Source organism: Mirounga angustirostris, unplaced genomic scaffold (genome assembly GCF_029215605.1).
Source record: "Mirounga angustirostris isolate CCGP_5_RB_7025 unplaced genomic scaffold, mMirAng1.0.hap1 SCAF_17, whole genome shotgun sequence".
Lineage (NCBI taxonomy): Eukaryota > Metazoa > Chordata > Mammalia > Carnivora > Phocidae > Mirounga > Mirounga angustirostris.
In genome coordinates this window covers 31015004-31035736 of record NW_026991725.1, presented here as the reverse complement: position 1 = coordinate 31035736, position 20733 = coordinate 31015004, and the positions used below count along the sequence as shown (strand labels likewise).

Below are 20733 nucleotides of genomic sequence, written 5' to 3'. Positions count from 1 at the left end.
AGAAATAATTGGAATGGTTAGGTTATAATATCCATGAGGATAAGATTTGGCAAAGCCAGGACTGCTACCTAGTTGCATCAGATAATATTTCAAATTGACATTTGCCAAAATCTTACATAAAACAACCCATCACTATAAGAACAAATCCTCCACATTATTAAACACTGATTAGGATATTTTGTATTATATTAGAGAATATCACCAATTCATGCCTCATCTGAAATAAAAATAAATATGAAAAATCTGTAATTTTGAGCCCTGGATTAGAACCACATCTTAAGGAACTTTTTGAGCATATCCAAATGGATTTTATATATTTGCTTCTCTCTGAGTTATGAATATGTACTAATAATATTATGTTTATTTTCTGGATGGGTTGAAACACTCTCTCATCAAAAATCCATAGCACTCATACTAGCCAGCAAACTTCTGGATATCCTGCTACCTACTTAGAGCATTCCATCTTATATATTCAATTATAGGGCAATATGCTTTATTTTGGTAATTATTCATGATTATACAAGAGGTTTTGTCTATTATTTAGAAACTTCACTGTGTTTTGAACACCAAAACTTCTGGAAAAATGGAAGAGACATTATCAGAATTGCAAAATTATATTAGAGACTTAAATTGAGGTTCTCTAGAGTATCCAAGATGCAGGTGGTTCGTATAAGTCACCTACTGACCCAAGATCCAAGATCCTCAGATCAAGTGGAAAACTGCATGAAGTACAGAGCTTCCATCCAAGACCATGAGAATAAGAAAACACTGATTTTGTCAGTGCTTTGTGTATTTTTCACATATTTTTATTCATTATTTTTGTCATATCTTTTCTTTTTATTATTTAGTATTATACACTTCTGACTTAGGCTATCATGATCTCCCTTGCTTCTACCAATAACTTATTGAGGTTTAAGTTTTACTAGAGACAACCACTTTGCTAGAGTTAGGACAGTCCTAACTCTGTAATTCAGCCTTTTACGACCAAACCAACTTAAAGAATTACTGTAGGGCTAACTGAAAATTTATGTGTATGAATTGTGCATGACTTTCCAGCGGTCTCAGTGGATCTTGTCTTCTTAGTCCAAGGGGATAAAAACTTTTCTGGGGAAATAAATAATATCTGGTGGAAGAGATTCCTAAGTATAATGTATTCGATCCATAGTAATAAAAAAATTTGTGACTGACTTAGCATATAATATAGTTCATGCCCTATCATTCAGTACACTAAACCAGTTAAAATTTCCTAGATAAATGATAGAATTGCTTTGAATTTTCTTTTGCCCAACTATAGGGGGATATGCACCATTGTTAATAATGCATATTGTACTTGGATTCACACTACAGATCTAATTTATCTAAGAAAAGAAAAGACAACTTGGGTATGTAAAGTAGACTTAAGGCATAATTATTATTGGAACTAGTTTTCTTTCAGGCCTGAGAAATATTGGACCATGATTCTAGAGTGCTTCCCTTTCCTTCTTATAATACCTTCAGCTAGTTTTATTTGTCTCACAGCTGTTTGAAGTCTGCTTTTCAGAGTCTTAAATGCTTCTGTGTAGCCACTGTATGAACAAATAATTAAACAAATGATTCAAAGACAAAACCAGGATGAAATTATCTTGACATTCAGATGTCAGGTCCTCAAGGAAAATCTACAATAGTGAAGGTCTGGACAGTTCTTGATGATCTCTCCTGTGCTTTTGGTTGAGTGAGGATCAAAAGGTGGAATTAGGAATAAAAACATTCCCACATTATTAAGAAAAGGCTGTTGCCATGGCTATAATAGACATTATCAAATGAATATAAATTATGAAAAACAAAACAAAATGTGTTTGTACAGTACCATCTTCTATTGCTAGATGAACAACAAAGACCTAAGGTCACCTGCTATATTATACAGAGTTAATATCAGACTTAAAAATATAACATTGTCCCTTATTTATAATAAAAGGCATGTCTTCATAATGTTAGAGGAAAATATTACATATAATAAGGTTAATATAATTGTCCAAGAAATTATATTGTTGATGACTTATTCAAGTAATTATGTCTATATATAGTATCTCAGTTATAATCTAAATTTTGAAATTTTTTGTCTTATTGCAAAGACCTAGTAAATCATAGGTTATCAAAGCAGGCAGAAATGTTTAATTAATGTTAATTAATGAAAATGTTTAATTAATGAAGAGTTAAAATGGTGAAATTAACAAGGGACTAAAGGGATGGTAGAATGTATCATTAAAACTGTATAAAGAATTAAGTTATTTTTCACTTACCTAAAGCAGTACTCAATTCTTCCATCAATGTATTTAGTTTGATCTTCCCTTTATCTGTAAGTCAAGACAAAATTTAGACACTGGTAATCCAAACTCAGGAAAAAAGCATAAAGCATAAAATACTTAAATTATGAAGTAGAACCTAGATGAAAGCTATTCACTATATCTTGTCCTTTTTAAATTTATAATTCTTGGATTTTAATGGATAGCTCCATTATCTGCCAGGGGCACTATCATTCTTTGAACCGTAAAGTCTATCTTAGGAAAAATGTTCTCTCAAGTCTTTTGGATTCATTCTATTTCTAACTCCATGTTTCTCTAGGAATGGCTGATAACACATGATTGATATACATTTAAAACCATTGTTTATGGTATTATGCTATTTTCTATCATTGGAGAAAGACAAAGAATCCTGGGAAAAGGAGCAATGAAGAGCACAGTGTCTGATAAACTAAAGCTTTTAAATTTTGCTTGAGGGAAAAATGCCATATAGGGAGTTGGAAAGATGAGTTGAAAGAGATTGGTTGGAGCTAACGGTTTAGACTTTGACATTGGACTGTCTGGAGTTGGGAATAGAGCAGTGAAAGAAGAAGACAAAAATCCTGGCTCCACAAAATTTACATTAATTTGTTTTATTTATGGCTGTATTCCTAAGGCCAAAACAGAAACTGCTAGGTGTTAGGTGTTCAATAGGTATTGTTACATGAATGAGTAAGTTAATTTGTCATAAAATGTTTAGCACTGTGTCTGGCATATTGTAAGACTCAATGCATATAAGCTATGAAGGTCATTGAAAGGTTTTAATTGGAAGAATTACAAGGTCAGATTTTCACTCTAGTTAAGTCATCTGGTGAGTGGGTGTAGAATGAATTGAAGGCAATGGGACCAGCGGCTGTTATACTAGTCAGGAGCCTTCTGTAGTAGTGTAAGCAAAGGATAATGAGGATTTGAATTAAGAGTAGGGTAGCAAAGATAGAGAGAGATTGGGGATATTTTTAAGAGGAAAAAAATGAAGGAACATGAGAAGTCAAAGATAATTCATGGGTTATTTCAGGGGTAGTTGTGGGTGGACGATAGTGGCAGAGAAATTAAAAAAAAATTAGGACTGAATTTAACAGGGAAAATAGTTTACTTTTTATATGTTGAATTTGGATTTCCACTGGGAAATCTACATCTCAAAAGAGATTTGTTGATATAGGATATCCCTTAACTGACCTCCATTTAACTACCCTGATGGCCTGAATTAGATTCATCATTCCTACTGTAAAACATTCATACTGGGGCGCCTGGGTGGCTCAGTTGGTTAAGCGACTGCCTTCGGCTCAGGTCATGATCCTGGAGTCCCGGGATCGAGTCCTGCATCAGGCTCCCTGCTCGGCGGGGAGCCTGCTTCTCCCTCTGACCCTCCCCCCTCTCATGTGCTCTCTGTCTCTCTCATCCTCTCTGTCTCAAATAAATAAATAAAATCTTTAAAAAAAAAAAATTCATACTGATGTCGATGGCATGTTAAATTTTACATCTAGTAAGCTACACTTTTAGTAAGCCAGCACATTTGTGTTCCTATGGGTTGAGTTGTTGAGTTTGTTTCCAGGTTTGTTTATAAAGAGTTGTACTTATTATTAAATTGATAACTTAATCATTATATAAACTGATAAACTATAAATGGAAAAGGGAGTTATTACCATAAAAACAAATTTGAATGTTTTGGGGAGTTTATGTAAAGCTGAATTTGGTGTAGATAAATAACTGTAAAAAGATTGGGGAAGGAATTAAAATCTAGATGGATTCTGATGGAAATTTCTGCTCAACTTTTAAAAAAAGCACTTTGCTCCACTTAAGAGAAACTGAAAATGGGAGTATAGATGATAAATGGGTATTTTGCACAAGAAAATCTCCAAAGAGTATGGCTACATTAAATTAAAATGTAGTCTCACAGATCTGTACCTCTGAAGCAAATAATACATTATATGTTAAAAAAAGAAGAAGAAGAAGAAGAAGATAGCAGGAGGGAAAGAATGAAGAGGGGGAAATCAGAAGGGAAGACGAACCATGAGAGACTATGGACTCTGAAAAACAAACTGAGGGTTCTAGAGGGGAGGGGGTGGGAGGATGGGTTAGCCTGGTGATAGGTATTAAAGAGGGCACGTTCTGCGTGGAGCACTGGGTGTTATATGCAAACAATGAATCATGGAACACTACATCAAAAACTAATGATGTAGGGGCACCTGGGTGGCTCAGTTGTTAAGCATCTGCCTTCTGCTCACGTCACGATCCCAGGATCCTGGGATCGAGCCCCGCATCGGGCTCCCTGCTCAGCGGGAAGCCTGCTTCTCCCTCTCCCACTCCCCCTGCTTGTGTTCCCTCTCTCGCTGTGTCTCTCTCTGTAAAATAAATAAATAAAATCTTAAAAAAAAAAAAAAACTAATGATGTAATGTATGGGGATTAACATAACATAAAAAAATTAAAATGTAGTCCCTTTTTTTTATGGAAATAAAATATGTATGGTACATACACATCATTTTTATTATTCCTTACTCTAACTGGATTTTTAGAGTATCTAATCAAATACTTGCCCCCATCATGCTACATAAAAGGACCTCACTGTCCTAGACTGAAATGCATGAAAAAAGTATAGGTTTGAGATAAAAGATTTGAAATCTTAAATATATATGGTTAAATGGAATCAGCCAGGAAGAGTGTGGAAAGAACAATAGACTGAAAATAGAACTGTTATATTACTATCATTTAAGCCAGTTATTTTCAAAACTTTTTTATTGTAAGCCACACTAAGAACTCTAAACACACACACACAAATTGATCATGAAGTCTCATGAAACAATATTTAGCTTTAGTGTTTCATTAAAAAATATTCACTTAACCCACTAGTTTGAAGGGAGAAAGAAAAGCCTATAAGAAAATGAGCCTTACGAACAAGACAAGAGTGCCCCTTCTTTTTTTTTTTTTTAAGATTTTATTTATTTATTTGAGAGAGAGAGAATGAGAGACAGAGAGCACGAGAGGGAAGAGGGCAGAGGGAGAAGCAGACCCCCTGCTGAGCAGGAGCCCGATGTGGGACTCGATCCCGGGACTCCAGGATCATGACCTGAGTTGAAGGCAGTAGCTTAACCAACTGAGCCACCCAGGCGCCCCAAGAGTGCCCCTTCTTACCACTCTTATTCAACATAGTACCAGAAGTCTAAGCCAGAGCAATCAGGCAAGAAAAAAAGGGCATCCAAATAGGAAAGGAAGAAGCATAATTGTCTTTGTTTGCAGATATGACCTTATATATAGAAAATCCTAAAGACTCCACCAAAAAACTGTCAGAACTAATCAATGAATTCAGTAAAGTTGCAGTATACAAACTCAACATACAGAAATCAGTTGCATTTCCATATATTTTATAACTGAAAAAGACATAAAGAAAACAATACCACTAACAATAGCATAAAAAACAACAAAATACTTGGAAATAAATTTAAATAAGAAGGTGAAAGATCTATACAATGAAAACTACAAAACCATGATGAAAGCAATTGAAAAAGACAAAAACAAATGGAAATATAGCTCACATTCATGGGTCAGAAAAATTAGTATTGTTAAAATGTCTGTACTACCAAAAGTCATCTATAGATTCAATCCAGTTCCTATAAAAATTCCAATGGTATTTTTTCACAGACATAGAAAAAAAATCCTTAAATTTATACGGAACCACAAAAGACCCTGAATAGCCAAAGCAATACTGAGAAAGAACAAAGCTGGAGGCATTAGCCTTCTTGATTTCAAACGATACTACAGAGAGATTATTGAAAGATATGAATTCAGTGCCATTGTGTTACCCGCAGAGTTGGTGTTTCTGGAGATGTTCTCTGGTCCTTTCTAGTCTTTGTTGCTTTTGGTCTTTTTTTTTTTTCCACCACCCAAAGAGTCTCCCTTAAAATTGCTTGCAGGGCTGGTTTAGTGGTCACAAACTCCTTTAGTTTTTGTTTGTCTGGGAAACTCTCTTTCTCTCTCTTTCTATTCTGAATGACAGTCCTGCTGGATAAAGAATTCTTGGCTGCATATTTTCCCCATTCAGCACGTTGAACATTTCCTTCCACTCCTTTCTGGCCTGCCAGGTTTCAGTGGACAGATTTGCTGCAAACCAGTTCTGCCTTCCTTTGTAGGTTAAAGACATTTTTCCCTTGCTGCTTTCAGAAGTCTTTCCTTATCTGTGTATTTTGAGAATTTGACTATGATATGTCTTGATGATGGCTGGCTTTTGTTGAATTTAATGGGAGTTCTCTGTGCTTCTTGGATTTTGATGTCTGTGTCCCTCCCCAGATTAGGGAACTTTTCAGCGATAATTTGTTCAAATAAACCTTCTGTCCCTTTTTCTCTCTCTTCATCTTCTGGGACTCTTATGATACGAATGTCATTACATTTAATAAGTCACTGAGTTCCTGAAGTCTACCTTTGTGGTCCATTACTTTTTTTCCCCTCCTCTTTTCAGCTTCATTTTTCCCTATAATTTTATCTTCTATATTACTGATTTGCCCCGCTGCTTTGTCCATCCTCATTTTTACGACCTCCACTTGGGATTGCATCTTGGTTATAGCATTTTTAATTTCAGTCTGACTAGATTTTAGTTCTTTTATCTCTGCAGTAAGGGTTTATCTAGTGTCTTCTATGCTTTTTTCAAGCCCAGCTAATATCCTTATAATTGTTGTTTTAAATTCTGGCTCAGACATCTTACTTATATCTATATTGATTAAATCCCTGGTTGTACTATCTCCTCTTCTTTCTTGTGGGGTGAATTTCTCCATCTCATCATTTTATCCAGAAAAGAAAAGAAGAAAGAAAAAGACAAAATAAAAAGTCCAACAATAACAACAACAACAGCAACAAAACTAGATCCTGCATGTGTTTTGGTCTGCTTGTTAAAGAATCTTCCAAAGGTGGTCACTTTTCTGCTTGTAGACTTGTAGTTTTTGTTCTCTTAGACCTCCGATTGATTTCTTGGATGTTCAGAATGATCTGATAACTATCTAGCTGTATTTGAGGGATGAGACATGCTTAGGGCCTCCCTAATCCTCTACCATCTTAACTCCTCCCCCTCAAACTGTACTACAAAGCTAATCTAACAGTATGGCACAGCATAAAAATAGATACATGGACCAACAGAACAGAATCAAGAGCCCAGAAATAAAACCTCACATATACAGTCAACTATCAACAAGGCAGCCAAGAATACTCAATAGGGAAAGGACAATCTCTTCAATAAATGGTGTTGGGAAAACTGGATAACCATAGGCAAAATAATTAAATTGTACCACTATCTTATACCACTCAAAAACATACACTTGAAATGAATTAAAGACTTAAATGTAGGACCCAAAACAATAAAACTTCCAGAAGAAAACATAGCTTTTTTTTTTTTTTTAAGATTTTATTTATTTATTTGACAGAGAGAGACACAGCAAGAGAGGGAACACAAGCAGAGGGAGCAGGAGAGGGAGAAGCAGGCTTCCCGCAGAACAGAGAGCCCGACGTGGGCCTTGATCCCAGGACCCTGGGATCATGACCTGAGCCAAAGGCAGACGCTTAATGACTGAGCCACCCAGGTGCCCTGAAAACATAGCTTCTTGACATGAGTCTTGGCAATTATTTTTTTAGTTATGACACCAAAAGCACAAGCAACAAAAGAAAAAATTAAGTGGGACTACACCAAACTAAAAGGCTTCTGCAAAGCAGTAGAAACAATCAACAAAATGAAAGGGCAACTTACAGAATGGAAGAAAATATTTGCAAACCATGTATCTGATAAGGGACTAATATTCAAAATATATAAGGACCTCATACACTCAATAGCAAAACCCCCCAAAATCCAACTAAAACATGGGCAGAGGAACTGAATAGCCATCTTTCCAAACAGCATACACAAGTGGCCAACAGGTACATGAAAAGGTGTTCAATATCACTCATCATCAGGGAAATGCAAATTAAAACCACAATGAGATATCACCTCACACTTGTTAGAATAGTTATCATCAAAAAGATAAGAGATAACAGATGCTGGTGGGGACGTGGAGAAGAGAAAACCCTTGCTCACTGTTGGTGGGAATATAAGTTGGTACAGTCATTGTAGAAAACAGAATAGAGGTTCCTTAAGAAATTAAAAATAGAACTACCATATGATCCATTAATCCCACATCATAGCACCTAATTCAAAATCCCACTTTGAAATAGGATTTCAGAAAGATATCTGCACTCCCATGTTCATTGGAACATTAATCACAATAGCCAAGATAGATGTCTGTCAGTGGATGACTGGGTAAAGAAGATGTGGTATATTATATACAATAGAAAATTACTCAGCCCCAAGAAAGAAGGAAATCTTGCCATTTGTGACAACATGGATAAACTTTGAGGGCGTTATGCTAAGTGAAATAAATTGGACAGAGAAAGACTAATACTGTATGATATCACTTATATGTGGAATCTAAAAGTGCTGAACTCAGGGTGTGTGGGTAGCACTGTAGGTTGAACATCCGATACTTGATTTTGGCTCAGGTCATGATCTTAGGGTCATGGGATCGAGCTCAGTGTGGGGTCTGCTTAAGACTCTCTCTACTTCCCTTTCTGCACTTCCCTGCTCTCAAATAAATAAAACTTTAAAAAAAGAACAAAAACAAAAATGTTGAGCTCATAGAAACAGAGCAGAACTGTCATTATCAGGGGCTGAGGGAGGAGGTGGGGAAATAGAGAGATGTTAGGTAAAGGGTATAAACTCCGATTTCTAATGTGAATAAATTCTGAGAATATAATACAGAATGGTGATTATGGTTAACAACACTGTATTATATACTTGAAAGTTCCTAAGAGTAGATCTTAAATGTTTTCACTATAAAAAAAAAAGATAATTATGTGATGTCACAGAGGTGTTAGCTATGGCGGTAATCATTTTGCAATATACAAGTTTATCAAATCAACAGTTGTATGCCTTAAACTTACACAATGTTATATGTCAATCATATCTCAGGAAAGATGAAAACAATAAGTACCCCTTAAAAAGTACAAGGGTGATTATATGCTTACCAGCATCTGGCAGTCTTTCTATCAGATCCATGAATTCTTTTTCTTTGATGCTGATTCCCATGTTTTCTAAAAGAGTGTCCAGCTTGTTGACATCAACATTGCCTTCTAAGTAAGGAGCAGGAAAGGAATATAGTAAAATTGAATGTTTCTAAAACTGGACCATGAATTCACTCTGCTGTGTTATTATTCCTCTTTATCAAGCATGTATTATATTACAATAAAAAAACATATTTCTTAGTATTAAGATTTTCAAGACGAATACCAAAAACCCAGTTTTGTTCAGTTCATAAGAGAATAAAAATTCCTCTCAATTTTATGTTAGGATTTGGAAAGGTGAGAGCTAGAGATGACTGACATAATATTCTATAACACAGGAGTTGTTTTTATTGTCTGTACTTTCAAATTATTTGCCTCCGCTTTTGACTGAAACCTTTATCTGACAATGTTCATTCTTTACCTTTTGCTTTGTGTTTTTATTTTGTTTCTTTGGGGCTGAGTTAGGAAAATCCGAGAAAGTTTAACACTTTCTGCCAAATTTTAGTGCAGGAAACTACTTGGTTTACTTGGTAAAATGCAGATCTACTTAAGAAAGCATAAATAAATACAATTACATAGGAAAGGATGATTCATATTTTAACAACACAAATAAAGGTTTTGGATTCAGTCTTTTCACTGTGCTTCTTACTCACGTTTGAGAGACTTTATGCCCTTCATCAACCTTTTTTGATACACTTTTCCATCAGCTATAAAAATAAAAATAAAAATAGATATTTAAAATGGAGTCAGAAAGGTAGTACGCATCTTTTAATTTCAGAAAGAAAGAATTTAGAAATCTTTGCATCAGGAACATTTCTAATGCAAATAGATAAATATATGAAATTGTTCTCTCTCAGTGGTAAAGGAGTGAATTGCAAATCATAATCATGAGATGCTCTTTTTTTTTCTGTATTGAGAATGTAGAGAAAATAACATCCTCAAATACTGTTTGTGGGAGTTCAAATTACAATATTCTGGAAGAAAATGTGAGAAAACAAACAAAATATCTTCCATTTTACAACTCTACTTAAAGGAATTTAATCTCAAAAAATTTTAGAATATTTGCAAAGATTTATCCACAAGGTTGCCAAATAAAAAAGGATATATATTCATACATGGAGAACTAGAAAAATATACATCAAAATTCTCATAGTAGTTATTGCTTTACATTGGGAATATAGTTTTATTTTCACTTATTTGCATTATCAAGGTTTCTATGATAAATATGCATGTTAACACTGTGAAGAGATAAGAATTATAAGTAAATTAATATACACATAAATATTATCTATCAATCTATCATCTGCTGAGCACTAGAAGGAAGTGTACCAAAATACTAATAATGGCTATCTTTGGATTATGGGATTAAAAGGAATTTTTAATAATTTTTTTGGTTTTATTTAAAACCAGGGCATTATGCTAAGTGAAATAAGTTGGAGAGAGAAAGACTAATACTGCATGATATCACTTACATATGGAATCTAAAAATGCTGAATTCACGGTGTGTGGGTAGCACCGTTGGTTGAGCATCCTACTGAGCCACCCAGGTGCCCCGAAAACATAGCTTCTTGACATGAGTCTTGGCAATTATTTTTTTACATTGGGTTGTTTTATGTAAGATTGCAATTTTTTCATTTATTTTTGATGTTTGTATCTTTTTTTTTTATGTTCAGTTAGCCAGCATATAGTACATCATTAGTTATTGATGTAGTGTTCAATGATTCATTAGATGGGTATTTTTTGTTTAATCCTTTAGAATCTTAGATTTTTTTTATTATGTTATGTTAATCACCATACATTACATCATTAGTTTTTGATGTAGTGTTCCATGATTCATGATTCATTGTTTGCGTATAACACCCAGTGCTCCATGCAGAATGTACCCTCTTTAATATCCATCACCAGGCTAACCCATCCCCCACCCCCTCCCCTCTAGAACCCTCAGTTTGTTTCTCAGAGTCCATCGTCTCTCATGGTTCGTCTCTCCCTCCGATGTCCCCCCCTTCATTCTTCCCCTCCTGCTATCTTCTTCTTTTTTTTTTAACATATAATGTATTATTTGTTTCAGAGGTACAGGTCTGTGATTCAACAGTCTTACACAATTCACAGCGCTCACCATTAGATGGGTATTAAGGAGGGCACTCGTAATGAGCACTGGGTGTTAAAATGCAACTAGTTTGTAATTTTTCACATGTGGAAATAGTTTCACAGAACTAGGCTTATAGCACCCATGAGACTTACCATTAAGTGGCAGTGTCTTCACTAAATTCAAACGTTCATTAGGTGTGAGCTCAATCCCCAAGTTTTCCAAAATACTTTCAAGTTTATTAGCATCAACTTTACCTCCTTTGAAAGAAAAATGAATTATTGACACATGGCAATTTTAGGACATTATAATGATCCAAAATAATGAAAAATCTGGTTTAAAGAATGCCATCCTAACTTTCATACTCTCACATATTCCAATAATGTTTAAGGATAATGAGGCAGAACCTATTCCTTGATTCTTCATAAAGAGTGGTCTCCTAAGACTAATGGCAAGATACCATAGAAGAAAATCAGGTTATATATAATTGGCCAGTAATTTAGGATATCTAGTCTTTTTTACTTTTTAATACTGAATCATGTGATTATTATTTAAAGCAATCCTATCAACTTAATTTTCTAAAAATATTCCTCTTCCTATATTCTTTGCCTACCTACATTTGGTTATTTAAGCCAGCAGTTATTAACTCAAGCTTGTAGGAACCTGGAGGTAGAAGAAATGAGTGAAACTAGCTGTGGTGAACTAGACAGCACATGCCTTGTCCAAAGAGAAAATACACCAGTTACTGTCGTGAGGGAATATAGGGCCAGTGTTGCCAGATTTTACAAAACTTGACTGCAGGTTGGACTCAATTCATGGGTGGCCAATTTGTTAAAGCTCTGATTTAAACACTGGTTAAGATCAGTATAATACTGGCAGAAACTACAGAAAATATAATTTATTACTTAAGCATCACCACTTATTTACTTATTTTTTGAAGATTTTATTTATTTACTTGAGAGAGAGAGTGTGTGTAAGAGAGAGAGAGCACGAGTGGGGAGGAGGGGCAGAGGGAGAGGAAGAAGCAGACTCCCTGCCGAGCAGGGAGCCCAATGTGGTGCTCCATCCCAGGACCCCGGGATCATGACCTGAGCTAAAGGCAGATGCTCAACTGACTGAGCCACCCAGGCACCCTTCACTACTGATTTTTATAGCCAAATCCTAGATAATTCAAAATCAAAGGAAGAAGTAAAGTTGAATATAAATATTTCATTAAAAATATGTAAAATATCAACATTAATAAATTTATGATATAATATCAGGAAAACACTATGCAAGATTTAACATAGGGTTAGAATTTAATTCAAAATGTCTTAGTAATGTCTTACCCGAAAAAGATTTTACTTCATTCATCAGCTTTTCTAGATCAGCTTTACCTTTAACTGTAAGACAAGGAATAAATTGGATAGAAACATGACAATGAGACCAAGAAAGTATGTTGCATTGAGCAGAAAAACTTAGTAGTATTTATTTGCTCTAAAAAATTTAACCTTTTGCAGGTACATACTTTCAGTTATAAAGTAAGTCATGGGGATGTAATATACAGTATGATGACTACAGTTAATATTAATAATATTTGAAAGTTGCTAAAGAGAGTAGATCTTAAAGGTTCTCATCACAGTGTAACTGTGTATAGTGATGGGTGTTAACTGTGGTGATCATTTTGAGAGACATATATATACATATATATTGCAGTATATATAAATACTGAATCATTTATGTTATATATCTGAATATAATGTTCCATGTCAATTATAACCTCAATATAAAAAGTTATACCTCAGTATACAAAAGAGAAGCTGGTTTCATACTACACACACACACACATACGAAAACTTAACCTTTTGCTACATCCTTCATAAGAAGGTAGAAGAAGGATGACAGCTTGAATGATAATAAGCATAATTATTTCCTGAACACAATTAATATTCCAGCATTTCCAATGTATTGTGCTCAGGGAAGAAAAGTGGCTAATTCTTATCATTTACTTTCTGAAAACAGAAGTGCTTTTTCTCCCACAGCAAAATAATACTCCCATGTTGATGAGAAAAATCTAGCTATAACCTAGGAAACATGGTATAAAATGTAGTTAATCATAAATTCAACACACTTGTTTTTGAGTACCAGCAGAATGGCCAGAAAAGTGTATCAATTACCAATAATGTTGCTAATTCTGTGGTGAGAATTTCCTTATTCTTTGTCTATTAAAGTATTCCTGGCCACTAATAACTTCGATACCAACTACAGGTCAGGGCAAAATGGAAAATGTGTGTTGGTTTACCTGGACTATTTTAGTTAACCAAGTCTATCATGAAAAAGAGATGGGATCCTTGGAGGGGATTAGAATTTTTAGGCCTGTCTTTGTACATGGGTCACTATGGTTGTCTGTTCATACTCTTCTTTGTCCATCTGGTTTATTCCTGGGAAAATTCTTTTTTTTTTTTTTTTTTGTAGTTCCCATTTTTTTTATTATGTTCAGTTGGCCAAAATATAGTTTTTGATGTAGTGTTCAGTGATTTGTTAGTTGCGTATAACACCACACGTGCCCTCCTTAATACCCATCACCTGGTTACCCCATCCCCCCACCCCCTCCCTCCCTTCTGTAACCCTCAGTTTGGTTCCCAGATTCCAAAGTCTTTCATGGTTTGTCTCCTTCTCTGATTTCTTCCCATTCAGTTCTCCCTCCCTTCCCCTGTGGTCCTCCTCCTCACTATTCCTTATGTTCCACATATGAGTGAAACCAAATGTATGGTAATTGTCTTTCTCTGCTTGACTTATTTCACTTAGCATAATCCCCTCCAGCTCCATGTTGATGCAAATGGTGGGTATTCATCCTTTCTGATGGCTGAGTAATATTCCGTTGCATATATGAATCACATCATTCTGACCCAAGATGAAAGGGCTCTCTGCCATAGGCCATCTAACTGGGGTGAGTTCTCTTTCATTAAAATATTCCAAGTTCATCTCAGCTGAGGAGGAATCTACTAGTAGGAATTAAGACATCTGTGTGACAAGGGAAATTTGTTTAAACCAAAGTTGATCATTTTCCTTTACTTATAATGTTATTCTTACTCTTTTGCATTTACTTTAATAAACATTTAGAAAGGCTTTTGTGAACATGGAGACTGGAGCATGGCTCCAGTCCCTTTTACTACCATCTCAAAGCTGTTTCCCTTTTGAAATTCAAATTTGATGGTTTTTCTAGGCTGCTGGGGCTATGTCAACACTTGGGCTCTGGTTGTGTCCTGGAGCCCAAGAATGGGCATGGGGTTCTTTCCGCCCTCAACGAGGGAAGCACCAGAGAGGTGTCAGAGCACAGGAACAGAACTGGAAAGCAGCAGATCATGGGAAATGCTTGGCATTTAGAATCCTGAAGACCCTGATGAAGCTCAATTAAGGCCAGTATGGGGCATTCCAATTCCTCTCACTCCTAAAAGACCAAGAAGGAATAAAACAGGTGGGCAGAAACATTTATTTTCCTGAGGCGGTTAAAATACAGAGATGCCAGAACAGATGCTACCTTCTTTTCTGTAAGCTTGAAAACGATCTGTTATGTTATGGAATATGTAATATTAAGTGCTAAATAAAGAATCTTGAAATAGAAGGGAAATTATGTAAGAGAAATTTTAGGAGTTGTTTGTGAGAATTGAAAATGTATAGTTGAGGAAGTAAAGACATTCCAAAGATCTCATGGTGGGGAGTAGGGGAAATGGTGGGAGGAATAAGAGTATTCTAAAAGTTTCTGCTTATTGAGATTGTGGGGGTAGGGAGTGGGAGGAAGGGATAAAGCTGAATTGAAATATCTGATGGGTAAAAGTATCTTGATGGAGAATAAAGCAGTATTTTGTTACCAGTAATAATTAAGTTATAGGTAAGTATGACAATGAATGAGAAGAAAAGAAATGCAAGAATTAATGAAATGTGACCCTCCTAGGAAGAAAACAAATATAATGAATGACAACTTAAACCAGTAATAATAAGCACAAGAAAAAAAGAGAAAACAATAGTAGAAAATGAATAATAAATATAAAATGAGATAAAATAAATGCATATGTCCAGTATTACACCAAATCTGAACAAACTGAAATTTCTCATTAAAAGAAGAAAGATTATCAGATGGGTTCCTTAAAAACCCAGCTATATGATGATTTCACAAAATATATTTCCCACCAAATGATAAAGAAGATTGAAAATAAAGGAGTGGGCAAAGATATATGAGGCATATACAAGCAAAAAGAAACCAGTACTGGCAATTGTTAGTATCAAAGTAAAACTTAAGAGTCAAATCAACAAAGAGATGTAGATAAAGAGGGACATCAAAAGGTATAGTTTATGAATATTTAACAGTCATAAACCTATAAAGCAAAACTATTAGTCATTTAAGAAAATTTTTTTAAGATTCATTTATTTATTTGAGAGAGTGGGGGGGAGGGGCAGAGGGAGAGAGAATCTCAAGCAGACTCCCTGCTGAGCACGGAGCCTGAGGTGGGGCTTGATCCCAGGACCCTGAGAACATGACCTGAGCTGAAATCAAGAGTCAGACACCCAACCGACTGGACCGCCCAGGTGCCCCAAGAAGAATCTTATAAAAATTCAATTAAAGTAGGAGATCTTAACCCTCTTAATAGAAGATCTATTTTGTAGACAAAATAGAGGTAAAGACACAAAGGAATTGAATAATACTACTGATAAACTTGATTTCATAATATATATAGAGAGAAGTCTATGTGCCCTCTCTAGAGACTATAAATTATTTTTATATGCCTACAGATTTACAAAAATTAGTAAAGTACATGGCCATAATGAAAATTTTAACAAAATAGAGATTCTTTTTAACATCTCAGTGGCCACATTATCTGATAGAACTCCAAAGTTTATATATAATAAAAACTTAAAAGACTTAAAAAGAAAGTAAGAGATATACTTATAGATACTAGATAATCTTTGTATCAATTATAAGTTGGTAGAAAGTAATGATCAGGAAAACTCTTCATATCGAAACCAAAAGGACGTAGTGAAGCTGCACTCAGAAGAAAATGTATGGCCTTAAACTCCTTCATTTAATAATGAAGCAGAAAGACAAAAAGAAACTTAAGTACTCCTAGCAGGCAGGTATGAAAGAGAAACAATCATTCTCCAAGTGGTTGGACAAACAGTCAGATAAAAAGTGGGCAAACAATTTGAACAAATACTTTATTAAAGAAGTATAAATGGCTAATAAGCACTTGAAAAAGTACTCAATATCATTAGTCATCAGGGAAATGTAAATCAAGGCCATATTGAGATAGCAACACACACTAACCAGAAGGACTAAAATTAAAAATAACGATAATAACAAATGTTGGTGAGGAGCTGAGCTAAGAGAACCTTCAGACATTGCTGGTGGGAGTATAAGATGGTACATTCACTTTGGAAAAGTATCTAACAGATTCTTATAAAACTAAAGACATATTTACCCTAGGATGCAGCATTTCTACCCAAAAGAATAGTAAACACATGTTCAAAAATATCTCAGACAAAAAAAGTCTCATACAAGAATGTTCATAGCAGTTTTATTCATGATAGTGAAAAGCTAGAAAAAGCATAGGCCCAATAATAGTAGAAGTGATAAACATATTTTTCAAGGATGGCTGAGCTATATATTTCCCATCCCACATGACCTTATTACAATGTGACTGATACAACTTCCACCAAGAGCTTAGACTGAGTCTGGGCAGGGTCTTGTGATTGCTTCAATAACAGCATTTGGTGGAAATGGTGTTCTGTGACTTAATCCTAGTTACAGATTCAGAGAAGAACTGTTCTAAATTGTCTGTAATAGACTTTTCTTTTTTTTTTTTTTTTAAGATTTATTTATTTATTTATTTGACAGAGAGAGACACAGCGAGAGAGGGAACACAAGCAGGGGGAGTGGGAGAGGGAGAAGCAGGCTTCCCGCTGAGCAGGGAGCCTGACGCGGGACTCCATCCCAGGACCCTGAGATCATGACCTGAGCTGAAGGTAGCAGCTCAACAGACTGAGCCACCCAGGCGCCCTGCAATAGACTTTTCTCCATAGGACCCAGGTGAAAGTGAGAGACAGACAGACAAATATTGAATGTCAGCCACATAGAGCAGGTATACTCTAGCCACATTAAAATAGAAAGAACATTAAAGATCACCATACCTATAATAAGCATCCTTTTTATAAATACTGATGTCACGTATTAGCAAATGTGGCCAAGGAGTTTAAGTGGAATTTGCACAATACTTATCAATTCTCCCTATTCCATAGGGAAAAAAAGGTAAGGCTAGTGAAAAAACAGGTATCTTGAAATCCTTCTCTACTTTGAATATAAAACCAGCGAGAGACAGGATGTGTTCTTTCTTTGGACCTGAGTTTTTTCCCTAAGCTTTTCAGAATGCCCTCTTGATGCCAAACAAGCTTTTTTTTAAATTTAATTTTAATTTTAATTTTAATTTTAATTTATTTTTTTAAATTTTATTTTGTTATGCTAGTCACCATTCATTATATCATTAGTTTTTGATGTAGTGTTCCATGATTCATTGTTTGTCTATAACACCCAGTGCTCCATTCAATACGTGCCCTCCTTAATACCCATCACTGCGCTAACCCATCTCCCACCCCCCTCCCCTCTAAAACCCTCAGTTTGTTTCTCAGAGTCCATAATCTCTCATGGTTCACCTCCCCCTCCAATATCCCCCCCTTCATTTTACCCTTCCTACTATCTTCTTTTTCTTTTTTTTTTTAACATATAATGTATTATTTGTTTCAGAGGTACAGGTCTGTGATTCATCAGTCTCACAATTCACAGCATTCACCATAGCACATACCCTCCCCAATGTCTATCACCCAGCCACCCCATCCCTCCCACCCCACCCCCCACTGCAGCAACCCTCAGTTTGTTTCCTGAGATTAAGAATTCCTCATATCAGTGAGATCATATGATACTTGTCTTTCTCTGATTGACTTATTTTGCTTAGCATAATACCCTACAGTTCTATCCACATCATTGCAAATGGCAATATTTCACTTTTTTGATGGCTGCATAATATTCCATTGTGTATATGTGTGTCTATATATATATATATAAATAAAAATAAATAAATCTTAAAAAAAAAAAAGAAAAGTCTATTACAGACAATTTAGAACAGTTCTTCTCTGAATCTGTAACTAGGATTAAGTCACAGAGCACCATTTCCACCAAATGCTGTTATTGAAGCAATCACAAGACCCTGCCCAGACTCAGGGCATATATATATGTATATATATATATATATATACCACATCTTCTTTATCCATTCCTCTGTCGATGGACATCTTGGCTCTCTCCACAGTTTGGCTATTGTGGACATTGCTGCTATAAACATTGGGGTGCACGTACCCTTTCGGATCCCTACTTTTGTATCTTTGGGGTAAATACCCAGTAGTGCAATTGCTGGATCATATGGTAGCTCTATTTTCAACTTTTTGAGGAACTTCCATGCTGTTTTCCAGAGTGGCTGCACCAGCTTGCATTCCCACCAACAGTGTAGGAGGGTTCCCCTCTCTCCACATCCTTGCCAATATCTGTTGTTTCCTGACTTGTTAATTTTAGCCATTCTGACTGGTGTGAGGTGGTATCTCATTGAGGTTTTGATTTGGATTTCCCTGATGCTGAGTGATGTGTCTGTTGGCCATTTGGACAAACAAGCATTTTTAATGACTGTTATAAATAGGCTCATAAAAGTAGTTTTTCTGTAGTGTTCAGTGGTATCTAAAATGCTCACCATCAACCTGCAGGTTTTGTGTTATGTCTTTAAGCTCCTTTTCAGTGAGGTCCATGCCCATGTTTCCCAAAACTGCATCCACTTTACTGGAGTCAATCTTCCCTCCTATGGAAAGAGAGATAGTTATACAAGCAGAAGTTAATGTCCCTAAAATGTGGGATAAACCCTCACCTTCCTGAGGATTATGGTTATTATGTTCATCCAAAGGACCAAAGCCTGATGAGATCTTTACAAGAGGACAGAGTCAATAATAAGAGTTAGAGCTTATTGTTTTAAATTTAATCTTCATATAAGCATATCCAGTATAAAAACTGAAAGGTGATGTAATGACTGCTCAGAGAATTCTAGTAGGGTGATAATAATTCCTGTGTTTCGAATGGCTACTGTCTCACTTTCACTGTGTTTGCTTTTACAGTTAACTTCTAGTTATGTTAAGGGATGCTGGTTCTCTGTTGCCATTTAAAAAATTTTTAAATTCAAGTTAAAAGTAAATCAATTTAAATGAAAATATTAATAATAGTACAAATACTGTGTGGATTTGGCAGATATCATGAAGCTGGTATTGGGAACCTTGCCTAGACATGACCTTCCTCCTGGTCTGCTTCCTGCCTGTCTATTCAGTCCTATGTTCCTTCAATATCTTGAAGGCTTTCTAGAGCTCCCTTCTTCTCTCTCTCTCTCTCTCTTTTGGTCTAAATGTCAGACTAGTAGTCTCTTGCTGCTGAATAAACTAACTGAAGAGGTGTTAATTTTCCCTTTACTTTTGCTGTGCAGCCTGGGCTCTGATAATTTCTTCTGTCAAATTTGAGAAATCCCAAGAGAGCATGGGAGTTCTTTCCAATGTACATCATAAGAAATGATCTAAAGAACACATTGATCTATAAAAGAAACAAAAGTATGTAATAATGTGTTAGGTGTCAGGGTTCACAATTTAATCACAAGGAATCAGTAGAAATGCCAAACATGATGATCTCAGATTGATTGTGTTTTATTAAGCTTCTTCCTCACCTTTAAGAAACTTTATACCATCCAGCAACCTTCTCTGGTAGACCTTTCCATCTGTAAGGAAAACACTGTTCAGATCACAGAAACTGACAATGTGGAGCTTCATAGAGAGTAAGAATCCAGCAATTTCAGTAAGATATATTTTATGAACTGCCTTAGAAATTTTTTGATTTAGTGGCAAATAATGAAATTATAGGGCAGGGGGATACTGACACTCTACCATTCTGAAACATATCTTTTTCTTTTATGATATTTTCATTTCCCCCTATTAGATCACTTTCTTTTTTCTCATTAATTCTGGCTTAAATTTCAGATCTCTTTATATAATCAAAAGTTATAAAAGATATAATTATATAAAAGATAATGTGAACCCTGATGATAAGAGTCATGATGACACAATGGTTGATTCTCAAACTAAAGATTAAATGGCAGCTATAACATTTATTTTTTATTTTTTATTTTTTTTAAAGATTTTATTTATTT

The 20733-nt window shown here is 35.3% G+C and overlaps 1 protein-coding gene across 1 annotated transcript in view; it reads right to left on the bottom strand.

Moving 5' to 3' along the window:
- The window catches only part of LOC123854704 (uncharacterized), a 160972-nt gene that overhangs the window by 16489 nt on the left and 123750 nt on the right, over positions 1-20733 (bottom strand). The window contains exons 61-67 of the mRNA XM_064583319.1: positions 20254-20304; positions 19246-19350; positions 12805-12858; positions 11632-11736; positions 10044-10097; positions 9355-9459; positions 2280-2333 (exon numbers count right to left, since the gene is read on the bottom strand). Of these exons, the coding sequence (XP_064439389.1) occupies positions 2280-2333; positions 9355-9459; positions 10044-10097; positions 11632-11736; positions 12805-12858; positions 19246-19350; positions 20254-20304 (528 nt within the window). The remainder of the gene's footprint in view (positions 1-2279; positions 2334-9354; positions 9460-10043; positions 10098-11631; positions 11737-12804; positions 12859-19245; positions 19351-20253; positions 20305-20733) is intronic.